At 35.4% G+C, this 23,024-nt stretch overlaps 2 protein-coding genes and 1 pseudogene across 2 annotated transcripts; all 3 read right to left on the reverse strand.

Annotated features, from left to right (window-relative positions):
• Positions 1-5,200: 5,200 nt before the first annotated feature.
• Positions 5,201-6,762, reverse strand: LOC140829946 (deoxypodophyllotoxin synthase-like). The gene is made up of 3 exons (XM_073193229.1): positions 6,331-6,762; positions 5,900-6,221; positions 5,201-5,610 (listed from the first exon to the last, which is right to left on the reverse strand). The coding sequence occupies exons 1-3, from the start codon at positions 6,699-6,701 to the stop codon at positions 5,362-5,364; spliced, it is 942 nt and encodes a 313-aa protein (XP_073049330.1). The 5' UTR covers positions 6,702-6,762; the 3' UTR covers positions 5,201-5,361.
• Positions 6,763-9,998: 3,236 nt separating this feature from the next.
• LOC140829948 (probable 2-oxoglutarate-dependent dioxygenase AOP1) lies at positions 9,999-11,863 on the reverse strand (annotated as a pseudogene).
• A 6,051-nt stretch (positions 11,864-17,914) lies between these two features.
• LOC140829235 (plastidic ATP/ADP-transporter-like) lies at positions 17,915-21,854 on the reverse strand. The gene is made up of 5 exons (XM_073192293.1): positions 20,677-21,854; positions 19,590-19,844; positions 19,178-19,321; positions 18,747-19,094; positions 17,915-18,459 (listed from the first exon to the last, which is right to left on the reverse strand). The coding sequence occupies exons 1-5, from the start codon at positions 21,445-21,447 to the stop codon at positions 18,109-18,111; spliced, it is 1,869 nt and encodes a 622-aa protein (XP_073048394.1). The 5' UTR covers positions 21,448-21,854; the 3' UTR covers positions 17,915-18,108.
• Between the last annotated feature and the right edge of the window lie 1,170 nt (positions 21,855-23,024).

Raw genomic sequence — 23,024 nt, forward strand, 5'->3', positions numbered from 1 at the left:
ATTTTTACGTCGACATCTCGACGATGGATTGAAATGTGAATATCTGACTGAAAAAAATCCCATGGCTTTGTGGAAGGGATTAAAAGAAAGATTTGAACATATAAGAGAAGTTATACTTCCGACCGCCCGGGATGAATGGAATACATTAAGATTCCAAGACTTTAAAAAAGTCAGTGATTACAATTCGGCGATGTATAGAATAATCTCGCAATTGAAATTTTGTGGCCATGAGATTACTGAATCTGAGATGCTTGAAAAAACATTTTCCACATTTCATGCATCAAATATTACTCTACAGCAACAATATAGAGTACGTGGATTTGCCAGATATTCTGAACTCATCGCCTGTCTTCTTGTGGCGGAAAAGAACAACGAGCTTCTAGTGAGAAATCATCAGTCCCGACCCACTGGATCAACAGCATTTCCCGAAGTAAATGCTGTAAATAAAAATGAATTTAAACCTCGGAACCAAAATCAAATTCAAAGACAAGATTTTGGTCGAGGTCGAGGTCGAGGTCGTGGACGTGGACGTGGACGTGGATTTGGCCGTGGTCGTGGTCGAGGCCGTGGTTTTGAAAATAATAGAGATAGTTATTTTTATAACTCATCTCAAAAGAGCGTCCCAAACCATCCACAGAAAAGGCATCATGAGAATACAAGTGTTAATGAGAATCACTCAAAAAGATATGAAAGTTCTTGTTACAGATGTGGTACTCCAGGACATTGGTCCAAAGTTTGTCGAGCCCCTGAGCACCTTTGTAAACTTTATAAAGAATCATTAAAGGGGAAAGAAAAGGAGACCAACTTCACTGAACGCAGTGACCGTTTGAGTGATTCAACTCATCTTGATGCTGGTGATTTTATGAATGATTTCTCTGGAAATGATCAACATGTTGGTGGGATAGAAATGAACAATTTTGATGCTGCAGATTTTCTCAATGATTTTTCTGAAAATGAACAATATAGTGGTAGAATATAAATGTACAATAATTTGTTTTTCATGTATTCATAAAATAATGTTTTATTGTATAATTATGATATGTGTTATATTTAAATATATATTGCCAGTAATTTATTTCATTGCATATTTTTTTGAAGTTCAAATATGGAAAATGCTATGAGCAAAGCTGAAGTTTGCATACCCGATAGTGGTACAACGCACACTATCCTCCGAGATAAAAGATATTTCTTGGAACTAAAACCAACAAAAACAACGGTGAATACAATATCAGGTCCTGTAGACTTGATTAAAGGATGTGGTAAAGCACAATTTTTGTTACCTAATGGTACAAAATTTTTGATCAATGATGCTTTATATTCACCACAATCGAAAAGAAATTTGTTGAGTTTTAATGATATATATTCCCATGGGTATGATACTCAAACAATGAATGAAGGGAATGAGAAATATATGTGTCTTATCACATATAAATCAGGAAAGAAATATGTGATTGAAAAATTACCAATGCTCCCTACTGGATTGCATTATACACATATAAGTCCCATTGAATCAAACATGGTAGTTGATAATTCTTCGATATTAACCAATTGGCATGATCGATTGGGACATCCTGGTTCAACAATGATGCGAAGAATTATAGAAAATACACATGGTCATCCGTTGAAAGACCAGAAGATCTTTCAGAATAATAAGTTTCAATGTAAAGCTTGTTCTCTCGGAAAACTTATTATAAGACCATCACCAGGCAAAATCCAAACTGAATCACCAATGTTTCTTGAACGTATTCAGGGTGATATTTGTGGACCAATCCATCCACCATGTGGACCATTCAGATACTTTATGGTATTGATTGATGCCTCCAGCAGATGGTCACATGTATGTTTATTGTCAACTCGAAATGTTGCATTTGCAAGATTACTTGCTCAAATAATAAAATTGAGGAATCAATTTCCCGATTATACAATCAAGAAAATTAGACTTGATAATGCTGGTGAATTTACTTCCCAGACTTTCAATGATTATTGTATGTCTATGGGAATCATTGTTGAGCATCCTGTTGCTCATGTACATACACAGAATGGATTGGCTGAATCATTGATTAAACGTCTGCAAATGATTGCTAGACCAATGATTATGAAAACAAAACTCCCTATTTCTATATGGGGACATGCAATTTTACATGCCGCTGCATTAATTCGCATCAGACCAAGTGCATATCATAAATACTCCCCATTACAGCTTGCATTTGGTCAAGAACCAGACATTTCTCATCTGAGAATTTTTGGATGTATGGTGTATGTGCCTATTGCACCACCGCAACGAAAGAAAATGGGACCTCAAAGAAAGGTTGGAATTTATATCGGTTATGATAGTCCATCAATCATTCGATATCTTGAACCTCAGACAGGAGACGTGTTCACAGCACGTTTTGCTGATTGTCATTTTAATGAGGAAATCTTCCCAATGTTAGGGGGAGAACAGAAACATACCGAAAAGGAAATTACGTGGTATGTATCATCATTGTTACATATGGATCCAAGAACAAAACAATGTGAAAAGGATGTACAGCAGATTGTGCACTTGCAAAGAATAGCAAATCAAATACCAGATGCATTTGCAGACACAAAAGGGGTAACTAAATCATATATACATGCTGCAAATGCCCCTGCTCGAATTGAAATTCCAAAGAAACAAATGGAAGATACTCATGATGTCATTAAACGCCTGAAGCGTGGAAGGCCAGTCGGTTCCAAGGATAAAAATCCTCGAAAAAGAAAATTCATAGAGAAACACGATGATCACAAAATAAAGAATGATGTTTCTGAAGAAACACATGATGATCACAAAATAGAGAATGGTGTTCCTGAAGAAACACATGATGATGAAAATGTTCTGTCAGAACCACAAACTGACGAGAATCATGAAATCTCTATCAATTACATTAATACTGGAAAAATATGGAACCGAAAAGATATAGATGAAATTGATGATATATTTTCTTATAATGTGGCAATCGACATCATAAATGATAACGAAGATCATGAACCAAAATCTTTTGGTGAATGTAAAAATCGGCAGGATTGGATAAAATGGAAAGATGCCATCCAGGTTGAATTAGATTCGCTAAATAAACGTAATGTTTTTGGACCTATAGTCCTTACACCTGAAGGTGTAAAACCTGTTGGATACAAATGGGTTTTTATTCGAAAGCGAAATGAGAAAAATGAAATAGTAAGATTTAAAGCTCGACTTGTTGCACAAGGTTTTTCTCAAAGGCCTGGAATTGATTATGAAGAAACGTATTCTCCTGTGATGGATGCAATTACGTTTCGGTATTTGATTAGCTTGGCGGTATCTGAAAATTTAGAAATGCGTCTTATGGATGTTGTTACAGCTTACTTATATGGATCACTTGATAGTAATATATATATGAAAATCCCTGAAGGATTTAAGATGCCTGAAGCACAAAGTTCAAAACCCAGAGAATGTTATTCTGTGAAATTACAAAGATCGTTATATGGGTTAAAGCAATCAGGTCGAATGTGGTATAATCGACTAAGTGATCATTTGATGAAAAAGGGATATGTAAACAATTCAATATGCCCTTGTGTTTTCATTAAGAAAACAACATCCGGATGCGTAATTATTGCTGTATATGTTGACGATTTAAACATCATTGGAACGAGTAAGGAAATTCAAGAAGTTGTGTCATACTTGAAGGAAGAATTTGAAATGAAGGATCTTGGAAAAACCAAGTATTGTCTGGGTTTGCAAATTGAACAAAAAGAATGTGGAATGTTTGTTCACCAGACAAATTATACAGAAAAGATCCTTAAACGTTTTAATATGGATAAAGCAAATCCTTTAAGTACTCCAATGGTTGTTATATCATTAAACATAGAAAAAGATCCATTCCGTCCATGTGAAGATGATGAATATATTCTTGGTCCAGAAGTACCATATCTAAGTGCCATCGGTGCCCTTATGTACCTTACAAATTGTACAAGGCCTGATATATCTTTTGCCGTGAATCTGTTGGCAAGATTTAGCACATATCCAACAAAGAGACACTGGAACGGAATTAAACATATATTCCGTTATCTACGAGGAACGACAGACTTGGGACTTTTGTATTCAAAAGATGCTAATCCAAGTATAATTGGTTATGCTGATGCTGGATACTTATCTGATCCACACAAGGCACGTTCCCAAACTGGATATGTATTTACTCGTGGAGGCACTGCAATTTCTTGGCGTTCACAGAAACAAACACTAGTAACAACTTCATCAAATCATGCCGAGATTATTGCACTACATGAAGCAAGCCGTGAATGTGTGTGGTTAAAATCAATGACCCAACATATCCAAATCTCATGCGGATTATCATTCGACGAGAAACCTGTAATACTATATGAAGATAATGCTGCATGTGTTGCTCAAATGAAAGAAGGATACATAAAAAGCGACAGAACTAAACATATTCCTCCTAAGTTCTTCGCATTCACCAAGGAGCTTGAGAAGAATAAATGTATTGATGTTCGTCACATTCGATCAAGTGAAAACTCATCAGATCTCTTCACAAAGGCACTTCCTACGTCAATATTCAGAAAGCACATATATAATATTGGGATGCGCAATCTACGAAATTTGTGAAGAACTGTTCATGTCAACATCAGGGGGAGTTTACGTGACTGCACTCTTTTTCCCTTACTATGGTTTTTATCCCAATGGGTTTTTCCAAGTAAGGTTTTTAACGAGGCAGTATAAAAACACGTAATGAAGACAATCATTATGATCATCATCACAAGGGGGAGTGTTGAAAATATAATATTAAAATATGTATGTTGAATGTTGAATGTTGAAAATTAGGTAAAATTAGGTGTTGAATATTGAAAATTAGTGTGTGATGATGTATGTAATGAGGTAATTTATTTTGGAATATTTGTATATGAAACTCTATAAATAGAGCACTCATTTGTGAATGAAATAACAATTGAGTTGAGAGAAAAATATTATAAAGTGTGTAGTTTGATAATTTTGAGAGTTTGAGATTTTTACTTTTTACCGTAAATTTTTACTTTTTCACAACAAAATCAAATGCTTATATGACCAAAAACAAAATAGGCAAACTTACATGACTATTTTGACTATTATTCCATTTGACTATTATTCCATAAAGTAATTTGATTTGTTTCGATATTCATTGACTTATGCATAAGCCTAAGAAATGTGAGCAAGGAAAACAAGGACAAGCCACAATATTTGTTAAACATGATGAAGTTTATACAAACATAGTTACCAAACCACTCAATAAAAACTTGTTTATTAAATATTACATGCACACAACCTCAAAGTCTCTAATTTTTTATTTTTTTTAAAAAACAATTTTTACACACAACTCAAATTCCGCAGAAGTCTCTGAGTATATCTTGGGATCGACGGCCATGATCGGTATCGTAAAACTTCAGCAAATCGACATGAACGAAGGGTTTGTAGTTGAGGGGATGCTGATCATCGACTAGCTCTTGGGGTACTTCCACCGGTTTGCTCAGGAAAGAAAAAAGTGCGACTGTGTAGCGAGTTTCTTTTCCATTCGTAGCCAGGGTCACTTTATGGTTGGGAGAAAGAACCCCGCCATTGCTCCATGCCTGATTCAAAGGCATTTTTTCACCGTTCGTCCCAAATATACAGTCAAATATCTATATTTAATATCATTTTCTTTATTTGTTTTTATCAATCTACATCTACTCATTAAATACATTAATTATTTTCAATAACTTTTTATATCATATTAAATCACTCATAAAATTAAATTAGGGCAAAATGCTGTGTAAAACTTGTTTTTTTTTTTTTTATAAATAATTAACCCTAAATATATATATGTGAGTGTTACTTTATATTTAAAAAAATATATGGCGTGTTCATGTAAAACATCACCTTGCACGCATCTCCGGCCATGACAACGAAGGAGGAAGGAGGAAACTCTACATGAATCCACTCTCCGTCTCTTGCTTTGACCTCCAACCCGGAGACGTGATTTTGGTAAAGTATGGTGATGAAGCTCTTGTCTGTGTGAGAGGGAAAGGCCATGGTGTTCTCTCCCGTCTCTGGAGCTCGATATTTCAAGTATCGAAGGAGATATGTCGTCGAGTCGATGTGGGAATCGACATGTTTCTCCACTCCATAGCTATCAAACACCATTCTTACCACAATTTTCTCTAGCTCTGCTACTGTATTGGCGAAGGACATCGAGCTTTGACTAAAAGAAAGAAAGAAAGAAGTAATTTACATAATTTCCCTTCTTTTTAACATTGATTGGATTTCATCAGGGAATATCTTTTCATTGATTAAAGAAGAAATATATATACCAAAAAGAGTCGTTCCCATTGGGCCACATGAGATTAGTGAAACTTTGAGCTCCTTGTAAAGTGGTTGCATAATCTATCCCCAACCCTTCATGGAGAGGTACAATGGGCAGCTGACCTACATAACCATGGTAGGGTTTTTCATTAATATTTAGAACTTTTCTTTCATTAGGAAGATCGAATAACTCATCGGCTGCTTGGAAGATTGATTTGTGAAGTTGGGGCGAAATTTTATCGTATAACGCTACGAAACAACCATGGTTTTCAAGGGATTTTCTTATTTCTTGGCATGCAGAAGACCAAGAAGTTGAGCCTGGCTTCATGTTCTTGGTGAAGTCTACAACCGAGAGCTTTTGTGGGGTTAAGGAACCCATGAATTTTTAGAGTATTTTTGGACTGTGGGAGACTTGGGGGAAATTAATTAGTAGGTTTTGAAAACCCAATGGAGGGGTTTTTATATTGGCTTTTTTCATTTTTTGGTTGGTGTGGTTAATGATATTTGAGTTTTATTTGTCACTGGTCATTGATACATGAAATGGATTCTGAAATTGGCTATAAATTTTTTTTTAACTTGATTTTCTCATTAATTAAGAATCCAATTTTCGATCGGTCTGTTAAAGATTCATGTCGAATTCGAAATGGGAATTTAAACGGATCTTGAATTCAATTAAAAGATAATTTGAAGTTTATTAGATATGATTCTAATGGAATTCTGAAGACAATCCCTAGCCAAGAAAATGAGGTCTTTAATTTAAGATCCAATTGTAACAAAACTTCACCGGGGTAAAATTAAAAGAAAGAATATATCTGATTTTGAATTAAAAATAGAGTACTTCTAATTTGAAGTTGACAAAAAGATTGATAAAATGGAGAAAATCGTTTTAGGACCACATAATTTAAGTTTCTTGGGATTAAAAATTGGCAAATAATTGATTTGATCAAGATTGCGAGTATGTCACGAATTATTATTATTTATTTATTTTTTGCTACGCGTGATATACGTTTTAATCATAATTAAATTAAAAATCTTAAACCGAAAGAGACGAGAAATATTTATTTAATTATTTTACCTTTATATCACATCTTTCACACGCAAGCGATGTTCTTTTCATTCGCGTGAAACTTAGAGTACCTCGAAATAAAACTCTTCGTATTTTATTTGGCCATATATAAAAATTTAACTTCCAAATATTAATTATTATATAGTAATTATGTATAACTATATGCTTGATATTGATACAAATCGAATGAATTATTATAATCATTGATTCCTAGTTAAAACTAGTGGGAAAACACTAATTCTGATTAGATAAGGGATTGCGAACACAATTAGAAATTTCGATCCACTTGCATTGATGAAAATATAGTAAACATATCAATATATTAATTCGTCGCATAGCAAATCTTGGCATTTTTATGATGAATTTTGTTAACCCGTAGCGCGTATTATTAGTTCTTAAGGCTAATTATTAAAGATTTTGGCATTTTTATTTGACGCATTCGATTTTAGTCTATCTAATGAAAGGGATTATATATATATATATATATATATATATATATATATATATATATATATATATATATATATATATATATATATATATATATATATATATATATATATATATATATATATATACACACCTGTTATTTAAAATATTATTACTTTAATATTTGCGAAAAACTTTAAAATTTTCTTATTAAATAATTTATTATAAGCATAACTCGTAAAATAAAATAACGGTCATCACGCATCTTAAAAATAAAATTAATAACAAAACTTCGACATTTGAATATTACCACATCATAAAAATCCCAAGTCAAAACGGCCACAATAATTTGAAAAAAAGGACTAGCATAAAGTAATAAGTTTCGATGAATTTGCCATCAACACAAATGCATAAAATCAGAGTAAATAGTTTTAAAACGTAAATAATAAAAATCTCGTGAACTGCAAGGTACTCGAGTTTACCCAGCCACTAATGAACTTATATATTATAAAGGTAGAGTAAGTCTCATGTGAGACCGTTTCACGGGTCATAATCCGTGAGACGGGTCAACCCTACCCATATTCACAATAAAAAGTAATACTCTTAGCATAAAAAGTAATACTTTTTCATGAGTGACCCAAATAAGAGATCCGTCTCACAAATATGACATGTGAGACCGTCTCACACAAGTTTTTGCCATAAAGGTATTATTATTTTGAGAGAGGGTAAGCAAATACATTATTTGGTAAAAAAAAGTAGATGATAATTGAGTCTGTCAAAAGCCTTATGTCACGAGATAATGAAATTAAATCTACAATTAGTATTTTTATGGAAGCAAAAAAGATTTGGATGGACCAGAAAATTACTCATTTGTCTTTCAATATAATTTGATAATATTAGAAAACGATATATATGTATTAAAAACATAATTTCTGTCAGATGATGTTGAGATGTTAGTCAAATATAAACATTTGTGATCGGAACAAATCGACATGATACGTCTTGCATTAATCCAAATTAGAGATATATGTTATAAGAAATAACAAGCCAAATTTAAAAAAAAAAAAAGAATTCTTTCAATGAAAAAAAACTTATCTCGAATACTGTTCATAAATGGAAATATAATGAGGGCTTTGCCCCCGTTTTTATTTTAAATTTAATGAGTATGTCTTTTGTGAGACGATCTCACGAATATTTATCTATGAGACGGGTCAATCCTATCTATATTCACAATAAAAAGTAATATTTTTTCATGGTGACCCAAATAAAAGACCTGTATCACAAAATACAATCCGTGAGACCGTCTCACATAAATTTTTGCTTAATTTAATTGTTAAAAAAAAAGTTGAATTGAGTTGATCTCATATCAAGGAATCAAGTTTGAGACGAGGTCTCACGAGTTTCAACTGTAACATTATCCTCTTCAACTTAAAAAAAAAAAAAGAAGAAGAAGTTTAATTTAGTTTCAAACCAATTGCTTTGAGATTTAATCATAATATTTTTTCATTTGGTGGACTATTACATGATTATACGGACGAGGTTTTGGTTTTGCATGGCCGACAGATTCATTATTTGAAGTATTTTTCCTTCTCACTTTTCGTATTATTCTAACGTTTGTTTCTCCACTGCCAAATAAACCCTACTCCCGTGGGACAAAGTTTCGATGAGGTTATTTAGTTTACTTCGTTGATGAATTTTTTAAAATTATATATGTGTGAAAGTTAATATTCTTTTAATTTCATAGAAGACCAATTATTGATTCACATTGGAATATATATATATATATATATATATATATATATATATATATATATATATATATATATAAATATAATTTTTGTATATTTAGCTGCAGGTTCACCGTTCACGAGTATGCAATATTAATATTTCCTTGTAGTCGTTATAAATATGCTTAACATTCAATTATTTATTTCATAATATTTTAGTTTGTCACATTAATTCCTATGTTTTTTTCCATATTCAATATCAAGATTAGTTCTCTTGTAAGATAATTTTACGAATTTTTATCTTTGAAACGGGTCAACTTTACCGGTATTCACAATAAAAAGTAATATTTTTTCATGGATGACCCGAATAAGAGATATGTCTCACAAAATATGACCCGTGAAACAGTCTCACACAAGTTGTTGCCCAATATAAATTGACAAGACACACGTGCAATGCAACAAATATCATTATTTCATCACTCATAAAATGTAAGCAAAATACAGTCCTAATTAATACCAGACACACACACACAAACCACACCAAGTAAATTTTTCTTGAGAATCCACACAACACACACAATACACACACAAACACATATATATGTGTGCGCGCGGGCGCATGTGTGAGAGTCAAACACCACAGTAGGTTTTGATAGCACACTCAAGTCTCCTGTTCTCTTCTTTGCTGAAAAAATCAAGAAACTTGAGATGATCAAACGGCTTATACAGCAAGGGATGATGGTCATCGATGAATTCTTGAGGTGTTTGAACTATATTTTCCATGAATGAGAACTGTGCAATGGAATATCTTGCTTCTTTGCCTTCCATAGTTACTCTGTGATGGGGAGATTTTATCCGATTATTGCTCCATGCCTGCCCCCAATATATGTTCAACTTAAAGTTACTTCGATTCTGTCAATTTTTTTCAACATATAGAGCCTCCAAAGAGATTATATAAAGGGAAAATGATTTTTTTTGGTCTATAAAGTCCACGTAAGTCTATAAAAATCTTGTAAAATAAATCCACATAAATCTGTTTATAAATATGTGAGATTCTGTAAAAATAAAAATCTATCAAATCTATAAAAATTGGGAAAATGATTTTTTTGGTCAATAACTTGGGTTTAGATAAATTAAATTTTCATTGGTACATTAACTTTTTAATTTCCGGTTACTTTGATACAAGTTAACGTGATATTCTACGTTAATATCTTCTAATGTCACATCAGTAAATAGACCAAAATAGTCGAAGATTAAAATTTAATGTAACAAAACCAAATTTTGAAAATTTATTGGACCAAAACTCAAAATCGAACAAGTAAGTTGATTCAAAATCTATTTTCTCTTAGGTAAATAAAATAGAGAAAAGTGACATTAGTATTATATGAATGCAGTATCATGAAAAATGAATAAGAAATATGTATTAGATAACTCCCAAGAAATGGACTGACCATAATCGCATCGCCTGCCATAACGACAATGGATGAAGGGCAAAGCTCAACACCAAACCACTCCCCATCTTCGGCTTTAATTTCCAGGCCATTGACTTGATTTTGATGAATCGTGGACAAAAAACTCTTGTCCGTGTGAGAGACAAAGCCCATTTTGTTCTCGTGGGTCTTAGGTTCCCTATATTTCATGACCCGACACAGAAAATTCGCAGATCCGACGTGGGACTCGTAGTGCTTGTCCACTCCATAACTCTCGAACACCATTTTAGCCACCTTAAGTTCTAGTTCTGCTGCTAACTTCGTGTACACGAGGATATTTTACTGATAATCAAAGATCATTAACTAAGCTAAAACCTAGACATACAATAACGAAGATCTGCAATATTAGTACTGGAAAAATATACCTGAATCCGCTGTTTCCGACGTTCGGCCACATGACTTCCACAAAATGTTGAATCCCTTCAACTGTATTAGCGTCATCAATTCCCATGCTCTCGTAGAGAGGAACAAAAGGGATTTGCCCTACATATCCATACAAAGGCTTAGAGGATTTGTTTTGAACTTTGGTTCCAGTTGGAAGATCAAACAACTCTTGTAAAGCTTCGAAAACCCCATCATGCATTTCTTGGGTGATTTTATCATAATTGGCAACGAAGCAACCATATTTCTCTAAGGAAGAAACTACGTCCTCGCACGATTTGGACCAAGATTCTGTCCCTTGTTTCATGTTTTCGTCGGTGAATTCAATGATTGGAAGTTTGTGAGCTGAGAGTGAACCCATGAATGCTTGTGTAGTGTGTTTTTTGGTTTTAAGAAATTTTTCTTGAACAGTTTGCAGATGACTGAGGTCTCTTTAACCTTATGCACGCATATATACAGTGGCGGCGTCACTCAGAGCTAGCCAAGGGGTTGGGATTTTTAAGATTATCAACAATTTTAAAATTATTATTACAAACGTGTGACTTTTGGATTTGATTTTATCGGTCGCAACCGCTGAATATTTTATGTTACGAAGATTATTACGAATCTTCTTAGTAATCGAATGAGAGACGAATATTTTGAATTATAATATAATTAAAAATGATATATTTGTAGCTTGTCGAATTAAGTTATTATTAATTATTTTCACAAAATATTAAGTTTCACGGATCAATTGTAAGTTAAAAATGTAATTTAAATTTCGTTATTATACGTTTGGCTCCATTTTGTTGTTGTTACGACTTGTCCGAAAGAAGACAATTTGACAGATAATCGGGCAAAAGTCACGAAACACGACTCGATAAAATAATCCCAGCAGATCTTCGGTCGGTGTGGTCCTTCAATCGCCATTAATAAATAAGTCTCAGTAGATATATAGGTTAATATTATTGTCTGTGTCGTAGAAATATATAATAAACTCGGGAAATTATGTCGGAATATGGTCCCATTCAATAGTTATTTTTTTAAAATATTTCTCTATTTGAAATTTCAAATTATTAATCTCAAATCGAATTAGCAAAGATGTAAATATCTAATATGCTAGAATGTTGAGTGATCAATTGGTTGCATGACTTTTTTTTATTGAATTACATCGATCATTTCCATTCGGCCTACAAGATTCGTGGGTACTATGCAATAATATTGTGGGCTTTTTTTTTCTTTGGACCAAATTAAATTTTTTCGGCATCAATGTTACTTTTTTCGTGTCTATATTTTAATTATTATTTTAAAATTCAACGTCGAATTAAAACCAACTGATGTTTTTTTAAATGCTTTAAAGTGTTGTATGATATTAGATTAATACAAATTAAAAGGATTTTTTCCAATTGCAGAGACACCCTTTTTTTAATGGTGAAATGTAGATAAATTGGTGTTGGAAATTGGAATAAATACCCTTTCAAGAAATGTAGATAAATTGGTATTGGAAATTGTTTATTATTGTTCTTTTTAATTATACAACGAAATCTCAACAAATCCTTTTAAAAATAGGTCAATACTATTATCTTTTGGCTTCCAAATAGGATGTAAAAGGTTCGGCATTGCAGAAAAAATGCAAATCAAGTGACAAATAAGTTAGCTCGACATAATTCTCGAAACTGTAAACAGTTTGTTTACTTGCATATCATTTTGTTGTTTATCACAGTTAAAGAGAAAGAAGATCAAGCCCAATCAACGGCCCACACATAAATGAAGCCCAAAGCCCATATCACTTCTGCGACTTTGTTTTATTATTAACAGAAGAATATTTCTTGTTTTGTTAGTTACAACAAGATAATCTAGGTGTCAACATATCATTTGCTGTATTGAGTATAAGTATATACGTTTAGCCTTGTAAATGATTTGAGAATGGAATCCAAATATTGATTCATCTCCTCTGCATTTTCTCTATTTTGGTATCAGAGCCTTCAAATGGCCGACGCCTCTTCTCATTCGTTTTTCACCAGCCCAGCTGATAATTCTCCTGCAACTAATCCTAATTTCCTTCTCGTCAATCCTGCTAACCAAATCACAGCTGTTAAACTCACCGATGAGAACTATCTCTTGTGGCATCTCCAGGTTCTGGCAGGAATCAGAGGGCTTGGACTCGAGAGTTACATCTCAGATCCTCCTTCAATACCTCCGCGCATCACCTCCAGTGAAGCTATTAATCCTGATTTCATTATTTGGTGCCGACAAGACCAACTCCTTTTCTCGTTTCTTTTGGCGTCCATGAGTGAGAGCGTTCAAGCTCAAATGATAGGCTGTGCATCTTCCGTCCAGCTGTGGAACAGAGTTGCCACCATCTTTGCCACTCGGTCCAAAGCTCGAGTCATGCAATATAAGCTTCAACTTCAGACGCTTAAGAAAGGGAGTTTAAGCATGAAGGATTACATTGGTAAAATGAAAAGCTACATGGATACTCTTGCTGCTTGTGGGCATCCGATTTCGGATGAAGACCAGATCCTATATATTCTTGGTGGTGTGGGGATGGAATATGACTCTGTGGTTGTTCATGTAACCTCCAAATCTGATATGTTAAGTTTCTCGGAAGTTGGTGCTCTCCTCATGACTCATGAAGGAAGGATCGAGGCTCACACCTTTAATGGTGTCACTCCGCCTGTGGTTAACACTCTTACTGCCACTTCGGAGCGCAAACCAGACTATCACTCCCATCAAATGTCCAACAGGGGTCGTGGTCGTGGAAGATTTTCTCGAGGGGGTCGAAGACATTGGTCTAACAATAACAACAAACCAGTTTGCCAAATCTGTGGTTATACAGGACACGTTGCTGAAGTCTGCTACTATCGATTCGATCGAGATTACACACCCCCTCAGCGCTCATCCGCGACTCCCCGTAACCCATCAAATGGCTCCAATAGATCCTACCCTGCAGCAGCTCTCACTACTACAAAATCAGAACCATCAAATGAGGAGTGGTGGTTCCCCGATTCTGGTGCATCTCATCACGTCACTAATGACCTTGCAAATCTCTCCATTGGTTCTGAATACTCAGGGGGTGGTAAGATTCACATGGGCAATGGTGCAGGTTTGTCTATCTCCCATATTGGCCATTCTAAATTTTCATTCCCTGTCTCTTCATCCACGTTTCTTTTGAATAATCTTCTTCGAGTTCCACATATAACTAGAAATTTGCTCAGCGTCAGCAAATTTGCTCAAGATAATCATGTCTTCTTTGAATTTCATCCTCATTTTTGTCTTGTGAAGGACCTAGCAACACAAGCGATCCTTCTCCACGGGAATTTGCATGAAGGGCTCTACAAGTTTAATCTTGGGAAGCCTCTCTCTGACTCAAACTCTCGGCCAATTTGTCTCAACTCAACTTTATCTCCAGTAAATAAAAGGACACAACAATTCTGCCATTCCCAACCAGTTCGAGTTCCTTTCCCAGTAGTGGCTCAATGGCATTATAGGTTAGGACATCCCACACCCATGATAGTCAAGAAGATTTTGCTAAGTTGTAATGTTCCCTACTCCAGAAATGATAACTTTAATTTTTGCACAGATTGTGAACTTGGCAAAAGTCATCAACTTCCTTTTTTATCTTCAAACTCCAAAACTTCTGTGCCTCTTGAATTAATTTATTGTGATGTATGGGGACCTGCTCACACAATATCCAGAAATGGTTTTCGATATTATCTAAGTTTTGTCGATGCTTGTACTCGTTACACTTGGATATATTTTCTCAAACTTAAATCCGAAGTAACTCCAACATTTATGCAGTTCAAAAAACATGTTGAGCTTCAATTTGATAGACAAATAAAAGCCATCCAAACTGACTCTGGTGGGGAATTTCGATCATTAACACCCTTTCTTCAAAATCATGGCATTAATCATAGATTCTCATGTCCTCATACGTCTCAACAAAATGGAATCGTTGAACGTAAACACCGTCATATAGTAGAAACCGGCATTTCATTATTAGCCCATGCTTCAATGCCATTCGACTACTGGGAAGACGCTTTTTCAACTGCCGTTTATCTTATCAATCGGCTTCCAACCTCTGGTCTTGCTGGAGCAGTTCCTTTTCAAAGACTATATAACAAAATGCCCAACTATTCTCTTCTTCGGGTTTTTGGGTGCCTCTGTTTCCCTTGCCTTCGACCTTACAACACCCATAAGCTTGATTTTCGTTCTACCCCATGCACTTTTCTTGGGTATAGTGATGTTCATAAAGGTTATAAGTGTATGAATCGTGATGGTAGAATCTTTATTTCGAGAAATGTCAAGTTTGATGAATTCATGTTTCCTTTTACTAATCTTCCTCAAACAGAATGCCCTGCATCTTCTGATAAATCTACCAACTCATCTGACCTTTATCTCTCACAAGTTTCTTCTCTACCTTCGGCCAATATTCCTACTGCACTCACTCCTCCTCCAAGCTCATCATCTTATGTTCCTGTTCCTTCTACTACCTCTGATACTTCTTCCTCTCCGATACAAGCCTCTACCTCACCCTCTGTGAATCGCCATCCTATGGTTACTCGTGCCAAAGCTGGAGTTTTTAAGCCTAAGGCCTTTTTGGTTACTAAATCAGTGGTCTCTGAACCTCTTACTTACCAAGAAGCTCAATTAAATCCTGACTGGTGTGCAGCCATGACCTCTGAATATAATGCCTTGTTACAAAATCACACATGGTCTATAGTTGAAGCTCCTCTGAATACGCCTCTCATTGGTAGCAAATGGGTCTTTAAAACCAAAACTAACCCTGATGGATCAATAGCTCGCCACAAAGCTCGTCTTGTAGCAAAAGGGTACTCACAAACACCGGGCCTCGACTTTACTGAAACATTTAGTCCGGTTGTTAAACCCACTACCATTCGGGTTGTTCTCACAGTAGCCATCTCACAGGGGTGGCAGGTTAAGCAAGTTGATGTCAACAATGCCTTTCTGAATGGCACTCTTACGGAAGTTGTTTATATGAAGCAACCGCCAGGATTTGAAATCCTCGATCCACACAAACAACTTGTGTGCAAGTTACACAAAGCCCTCTATGGCCTCAAACAAGCACCAAGAGCCTGGTTTGATCGACTTCAACAGTCACTGCAATCTATGGGTTTTCTTGCTTCCAAAGCCGATGCGTCTTTATTTCTTAAGTTTACTTCCACTTCAGTCCTATATGTTCTTGTGTATGTCGATGACATTTTAATTACAGGAAATAGCCAATCATTGATCGATGACCTTATTCAGCAACTACACAGCCAGTTTTCTCTTAAGGATCTTGGAGAATTGTCTTATTTCTTAGGCATTGAAGTTATCAAGTCTTCTGCTAACTCTTTATTTATGGTGCAATCCAAATATGCTAGAGACTTATTACATCGCACTAAGATGTCAGACGCAAAGCCATTTCCTACCCCTATGGCTACTGGAGCAAAGTTATCTTCTCATGATGGTGAATCCTTTGAAGATGCTACTCTTTACCGAAGTACAGTGGGTGCTCTCCAATATTTGACGATCACTCGTCCTGATATCGCATATAGTGTCAACAAGGTGTGCCAATTTATGCAGAATCCTTTACTTCCTCATTGGAAGGCAGTCAAACGCATTCTTCGATATCTCAACGGCACACTTGACTACGGTATTTCAATTGCTGCACATCCATCAGACCTTCGTCTTCACGGTTATTGTGATGCTGATTGGGGAAGTGATCCCGATGACCGTCGTTCTATGTCTGGCTTCTGCTGGTTTCTTGGTTCCTCACCAATATCCTGGAGTTCAAAAAAGCAATCTGTGGTTTCTCGTTCAAGTACGGAAGCTGAGTATCGAAGTCTTGCTAATGCTACTTCAGAATTACTCTGGATTAAATCTCTGCTCTCTGAACTCCATGTTTCTTCACACCACACTCCGGTACTGTGGTGTGATAACATGAGCACCATTGCACTTGCTGCCAACCCTGTTTTACATGCTCGAACAAAGCATTTGGAGTTAGATATTCACTTTGTCCGAGAAAAGGTGTTAAACAAAGTTGTTTTAATTCATCACGTTCCTTCAAGTGATCAAACAGCGGATGTGTTTACCAAGCCTCTATCTGCTCTTACTTTTCATCGTCTGCGATCCAAGCTCAGAATGGAAAATCATCCCATGCTAAGCTTGCGGGGGAAAGTTAAAGAGAAAGAAGATCAAGCCCAATCAACGGCCCACACATAAATGAAGCCCAAAGCCCATATCACTTCTGCGACTTTGTTTTATTATTAACAGAAGAATATTTCTTGTTTTGTTAGTTACAACAAGATAATCTAGGTGTCAACATATCATTTGCTGTATTGAGTATAAGTATATACGTTTAGCCTTGTAAATGATTTGAGAATGGAATCCAAATATTGATTCATCTCCTCTGCATTTTCTCTATTTATCACCAAAATTGTAATTCGGGAATTATCGAATAGTAATTGAAATAATTTTAATAATAAAAAAAAGATATTTATCCCCGACAGGAGGTCAATAGACATAAAATCTTGTCTCTGTTGAAACGACCTTGTGGTCTTATTATTCCTGTCACTTGAATCAAAATCTTACAACATAAAATTTCAAGAAACTTAGAGAAAATAAATTCTAAATGCTATAATTCAACAAAGGAGACCAATTCCCCTATTTACCTTTTCATCCTATTGTCCAATAACCCCAGCAAAAAAAACATCACGCATTTCGAGGAGAGGAGGGTTCTGATGATGCACTGGCTGTGTCACTTGAATCGCTAATAAAAGACCCGTTGCTACCTTCGTTCGAAGATGACACAACGGGGATCTTAACAGCAGAGCGTTCCATATCTTTTTCCAACTCCTCTTCTTGTCTGAGTGTCGTGAACTGACCATCTAAAGATTTGGCTGCTCCCAGCCATGCAAGAACGATTACGAGAAGTATGCCTCCAAGGTAGGGAGTTGAGTTTGCGAGTGAACCAAAGGTTAAAATCATAAACTGTTGAATCAAAGCCCCGCCAGATTTCCCCAAAGGATTGCACACAACGTCGATTGCTGCTTTCCCTTTTACCTGATGAAAGAAAATATTCCAAGTTACTATAATTTTTCACCTCCATGCCTACTTATGCAGAAAGGGAGCGGGAGCGGGAGCTTGGCAACATGAATTTTAAGATTCTCATAAACTCCCCAATATGAAAAATTTTCTATACTTGAAGATACTAGTCAAATTCAAATATTTTGAACCATATAACAGCTGGGCAAAAACACTTAGCAGTGAGTAGGATTGTTGTAGTCCAACACATATGCAACGAAGTCATACAGAAATAGTGGGTAATATAGGCAGCTTAATATTCAAACCTTGGTGTCCTCGTCAAGAGGAATGTAAGCCATTTCCTTGCATGGATCGAACAAGCTGTACTTTGCACTCTTGCTAAAAATGTTTTGCATGGCTCCCACGTACACAGCAGCTAAAAGTGGAGTCAACCCAAATTTGGCAAGAGCTGGAGCAAAAGGGTCGCCAAACAAAATCAGCGAGAAAAAACCAACTCCCGATAAAAGCAAGACAGTTGGTGTAATCTTAGCTGCTACGCCCCAGCCGTATTTGTTAAAGATCCATTGGCTCAATAACATCATTGTAAAAGTAGCTATCCCAGTGGCAGTCGAGAAGTCTCCCATGAAGGATGAATATTCATTTGGTGTCGGGAACTGTGAAATTCCAAGAAACCAATATAAAATAAATCACTAATACAATTAGGTGCAAAGGGTGATGGCCTTGTTTAAAAGCTTACCTGAGCTTTGAGCTTCGATTTCCACGTAACCTCAACAAGATTGATGCTGATACCATATGCCACGACCAAAGTTGCAAGATCTCTTATATATCTTGATGATACCAAGAACTTTAAGCTCTCCATTGTCCCCATCTTCGGCTTCTCCTGCAAGGGGAAATGTAATTCAAAATCTTGCACTACAAATAAGTGAGATCTAAACTAAGTCAAAATAATAAAAAAAAAAAAAAAAACCACACTAATGTCCTATGACCAAGAGTGACTCAGGAGTTCATGGGAGTAAAATATTGTCGTGAATGAATACACCAATAGTAGAAGGGATGGTGCTCCATTTCATGAGGCATAAATCCTACGTGAACCCTTCCAGAAAATAGCAGCTCAAATTCTATTCTTTAAAGATTTTGTAAATAATTACCTTCTTCTTCTGACTACGGGTGGGAAGAGCAACATTACGATTCACCCACCAATAAAGGAAACAAATAGTAAGGCCCATCACTACAACGATACTCATCATTCCCTTCAGAGAGATGGCCCAACCATCAACCCCGGGGCCAAGGTTTTGTCTCATTTTCGAGAAATATTTCACGGTTCGACCGGAGAAAACAAGGGCGACATTTGCTCCAAGTCCGAACAGAGGATAGAATCTCTTGGCTTCATCAACAGTTGTAATCTGCAAGATAAGAAATCCAATGACTGTCAAATGATATGCATATTTATCTTCCAAACCACGTAATAAAGATAAAAGAGAAATAGGAACAGTAAAAGTACATAACAAGTTCCCCTATCCCTCATTTTGAGATGATTGCCATCTTGCGAACACCTTTAAAACATCAATAATAATGTGTCTAACAGAAAAAAAAAGCATTAAAAAAGATTGATTTTAGCAAATTTGTTAAGGAAAGCAAATGAAACCCCCCACGATAACCTACAAACTTAGTTCAGCTGGAAGTAAATCACTAAATACATTAAACTACTAAGCACTAGCCGAACCATGCTAGTTTCGATGCCTAAATTAAGACTTCACTTGACCAAATCAATATTTTTAAAAATAATTACGCAGCCACGTTAGAACCAAATATAGAAATCAACTAGAAATCCATTTCAGGATACTTCATCCTTTCATGCAGTAGAATGAAACCAATTTAAAAGCCAAGAAGCAATTGAGGAACAGTCAACAACCAACAAGGAACACACGAGGACTACAACATACACCTTCAACATTTTCCAAAGTATCCAGATGACCAGTTTAATATTATCCATATCCAACTTTAGTAAACTTCTGTCACAATACCCAAAACAGTAACCACCAGGAATTAACAAACAGATCACTTTGTCAATCATTTCTTACAAGCAAAAGGAGGGATCTTGAATCAATTCATGAAAGCCAACCATTGATGGTTCAAATAAGTACACATATTATCCTCACAAATTAGATAATTGGTACGAGTGTAACTATCTGTTAGATTGCACTGAAAAAAACTATTTCCGAGTGAAACCATTACCTGGTTAGCCAACCCCCAAAACAGAACTGAAACAACCACACTTCCCCACAGCTCAGCCATAACATAAAACAAGCAGAAACTCCATATCCTCATGATTGCAAGCGGCCCAAGAAACCTTGGACCCAAAGTATTCAGAAGCTTATCAGCAAGAGCTGTGGGATGGAAATACTGACTAAGAGGATACAACACAAATCCAAATGCCCCAAAAAAGGCAATGAATGGGAAAATCACAGTATAAAAAAGAGCCTCCTTTGACAACACATTAGCCAATTTAGTATACAGAATCATGAACCCAATAGCCAGAGGCAAATTCACCCATGTTTTGAGGAAAGGAATGATTTCTGCACTAGAGCCTTTGGCTGTCACCACCAAAACATCTTTAGTATCCCTGAGAATCGTATAATTAAATAAAATACAGAAAAACATCAAGCCAAGTGGTATAATTTTCTTGAGGGTAGCGAGCTCAACACCCATGAACTTGGGTGGTTCTTTCTCTCCATACAAAGACTGCCCATCTGCCGAAGCCGCTGCAGCCTCAGCCCTGGGGAAATTTCTTGACTTTTGACCAACTAATGGAAGTTTGGTGACTTGGAATTTGGAAGACCCGTTTGCCGAAAACAATGGAGGGAGAAACGTTCTTGGTTTAAGTAAAGGATTTGTGGGGTTGAATCTATACCTTAAATCCTGTGATGGTGGTGGTGGTAAAAAAGCTCTGATTCTGGGATTTGCAGGCAAAGAAATAAGCCCTTTTGATTGTAAAACAGCTTGCATTTCTCCACACGTCAACTCTTTCTCTCAACTCTTTTCTTGTTTCTACAAAAAGCTCCTAATAGAAACTCGAAAAGGCGCGATTTTTATGAACTGAATATGAGAGAAAGGAAGGTGTGGAGATGGAGATAAGGTTCGGTGATATACCGAGGAAGCTAGTTTTCCTTCTTTTTCTTTCAAGGGTTTGGTAATCTATATATCTTTATGCACCCAGCGGCCAGCAACCAGAAAAGAATTTTAAGACCCAAAAAAAAAAATTCAACTTTTTTTTTCTTATAGAAAAAAATGGTGTCGAGTAATTTCCGAACAGGGTATATTCAACACTCCTTAAAGAAATGATTTTTGACACCAACTAACCTAAAGCTCTGATAAATTCTAAACTCGGATAAAGATGGCATAAAAAATATCTTTTGTAAAAGAGTATCTCCAAAGAATCAAACCCATATAGGAAGAGAATCATCAATCATGTGAAGAAAAAAGGGCCAACAGAGACCCGGCCCCAGATCGGACGAAAGTACAGAAATGCCTTTTTAGATATTTATTTTCATCATATATATAATGAGAAGGATAGAACGCAAAAGAGCACATATGGTCGGCAAAAATGGTGAAAAATTATCATGCACTGTTTTTTTTTTTCGGTTGAGGTCGAGAGATTATTGCAATTAAATCTTGAAGTTCAGGATCTCGTCTCAAATTTAAAATTTTGTTGTCAAATGAATTATAAATCAATATTAATTTCTTATTTGACTGCTGTCACATGTGACATTTATAAATTGAAATCCTACAATAGTCTTAGTATCACACTTGAGCCATCTATTGAACATTTATTATCACTACGGACAAACGATATTTTAATCGATTGAATTTTACATATGAACATCATTTAAGTAAAGAAAAACGAATTCAAATCAAATTGAAATAGGCTATGTCTGGGACCCAAAAGCGAAGCTAGAAACCATAATTCGATTTCTTCATACAAATTAGTCAAATGTCATAATTGGCAGCCACTGCCCTCTAATATTCCTGCATTTTCTTTTGGAAAAATGGAAATTTCATTTTGTCATATAGGCCCGAGTTGAATGTCGACTTTTTTGAGTAAATCACATAGATATTTTCAAAATCATTTCCTCAACTTAAAATTTTTATACAAACACTCTATTGAGGATGTCTCATGGATTAATTTTGTGAGTTGAACGTAAACTTTGTCCGACTGGTTTTTGACCGATTTTGACCCTACAAATAACTATCCGACTTCCTATATATGGTTGGTTTTGAAAACATAATTAATTTCTGAATAAAGTCCGCATTGTGCTGGCACCGTTTTGCTTGAATTTATATTAATTAGATTTACAAGATAGTTAGATAATATTTGATTATATCATCAATTGTAAATTATTTTTTTGAATATTAGCATATCATAATATTTTAAAAGGGGCATATCATCAATTTAGATATCCTATACGATTTTTTTTAAAAAATGGTCTAATCTAGTTATTCTATTTTTCTAAAAAAAAATATCGAGATTTTTACCCGGTTGTTTACTGATTCTCAATTTTTTAAATGGCTGATTTGGTAAGAAT

Source organism: Primulina eburnea, chromosome 4 (genome assembly GCF_022965805.1).
Source record: "Primulina eburnea isolate SZY01 chromosome 4, ASM2296580v1, whole genome shotgun sequence".
Classification (NCBI taxonomy): Eukaryota; Viridiplantae; Streptophyta; class Magnoliopsida; order Lamiales; family Gesneriaceae; genus Primulina; species Primulina eburnea.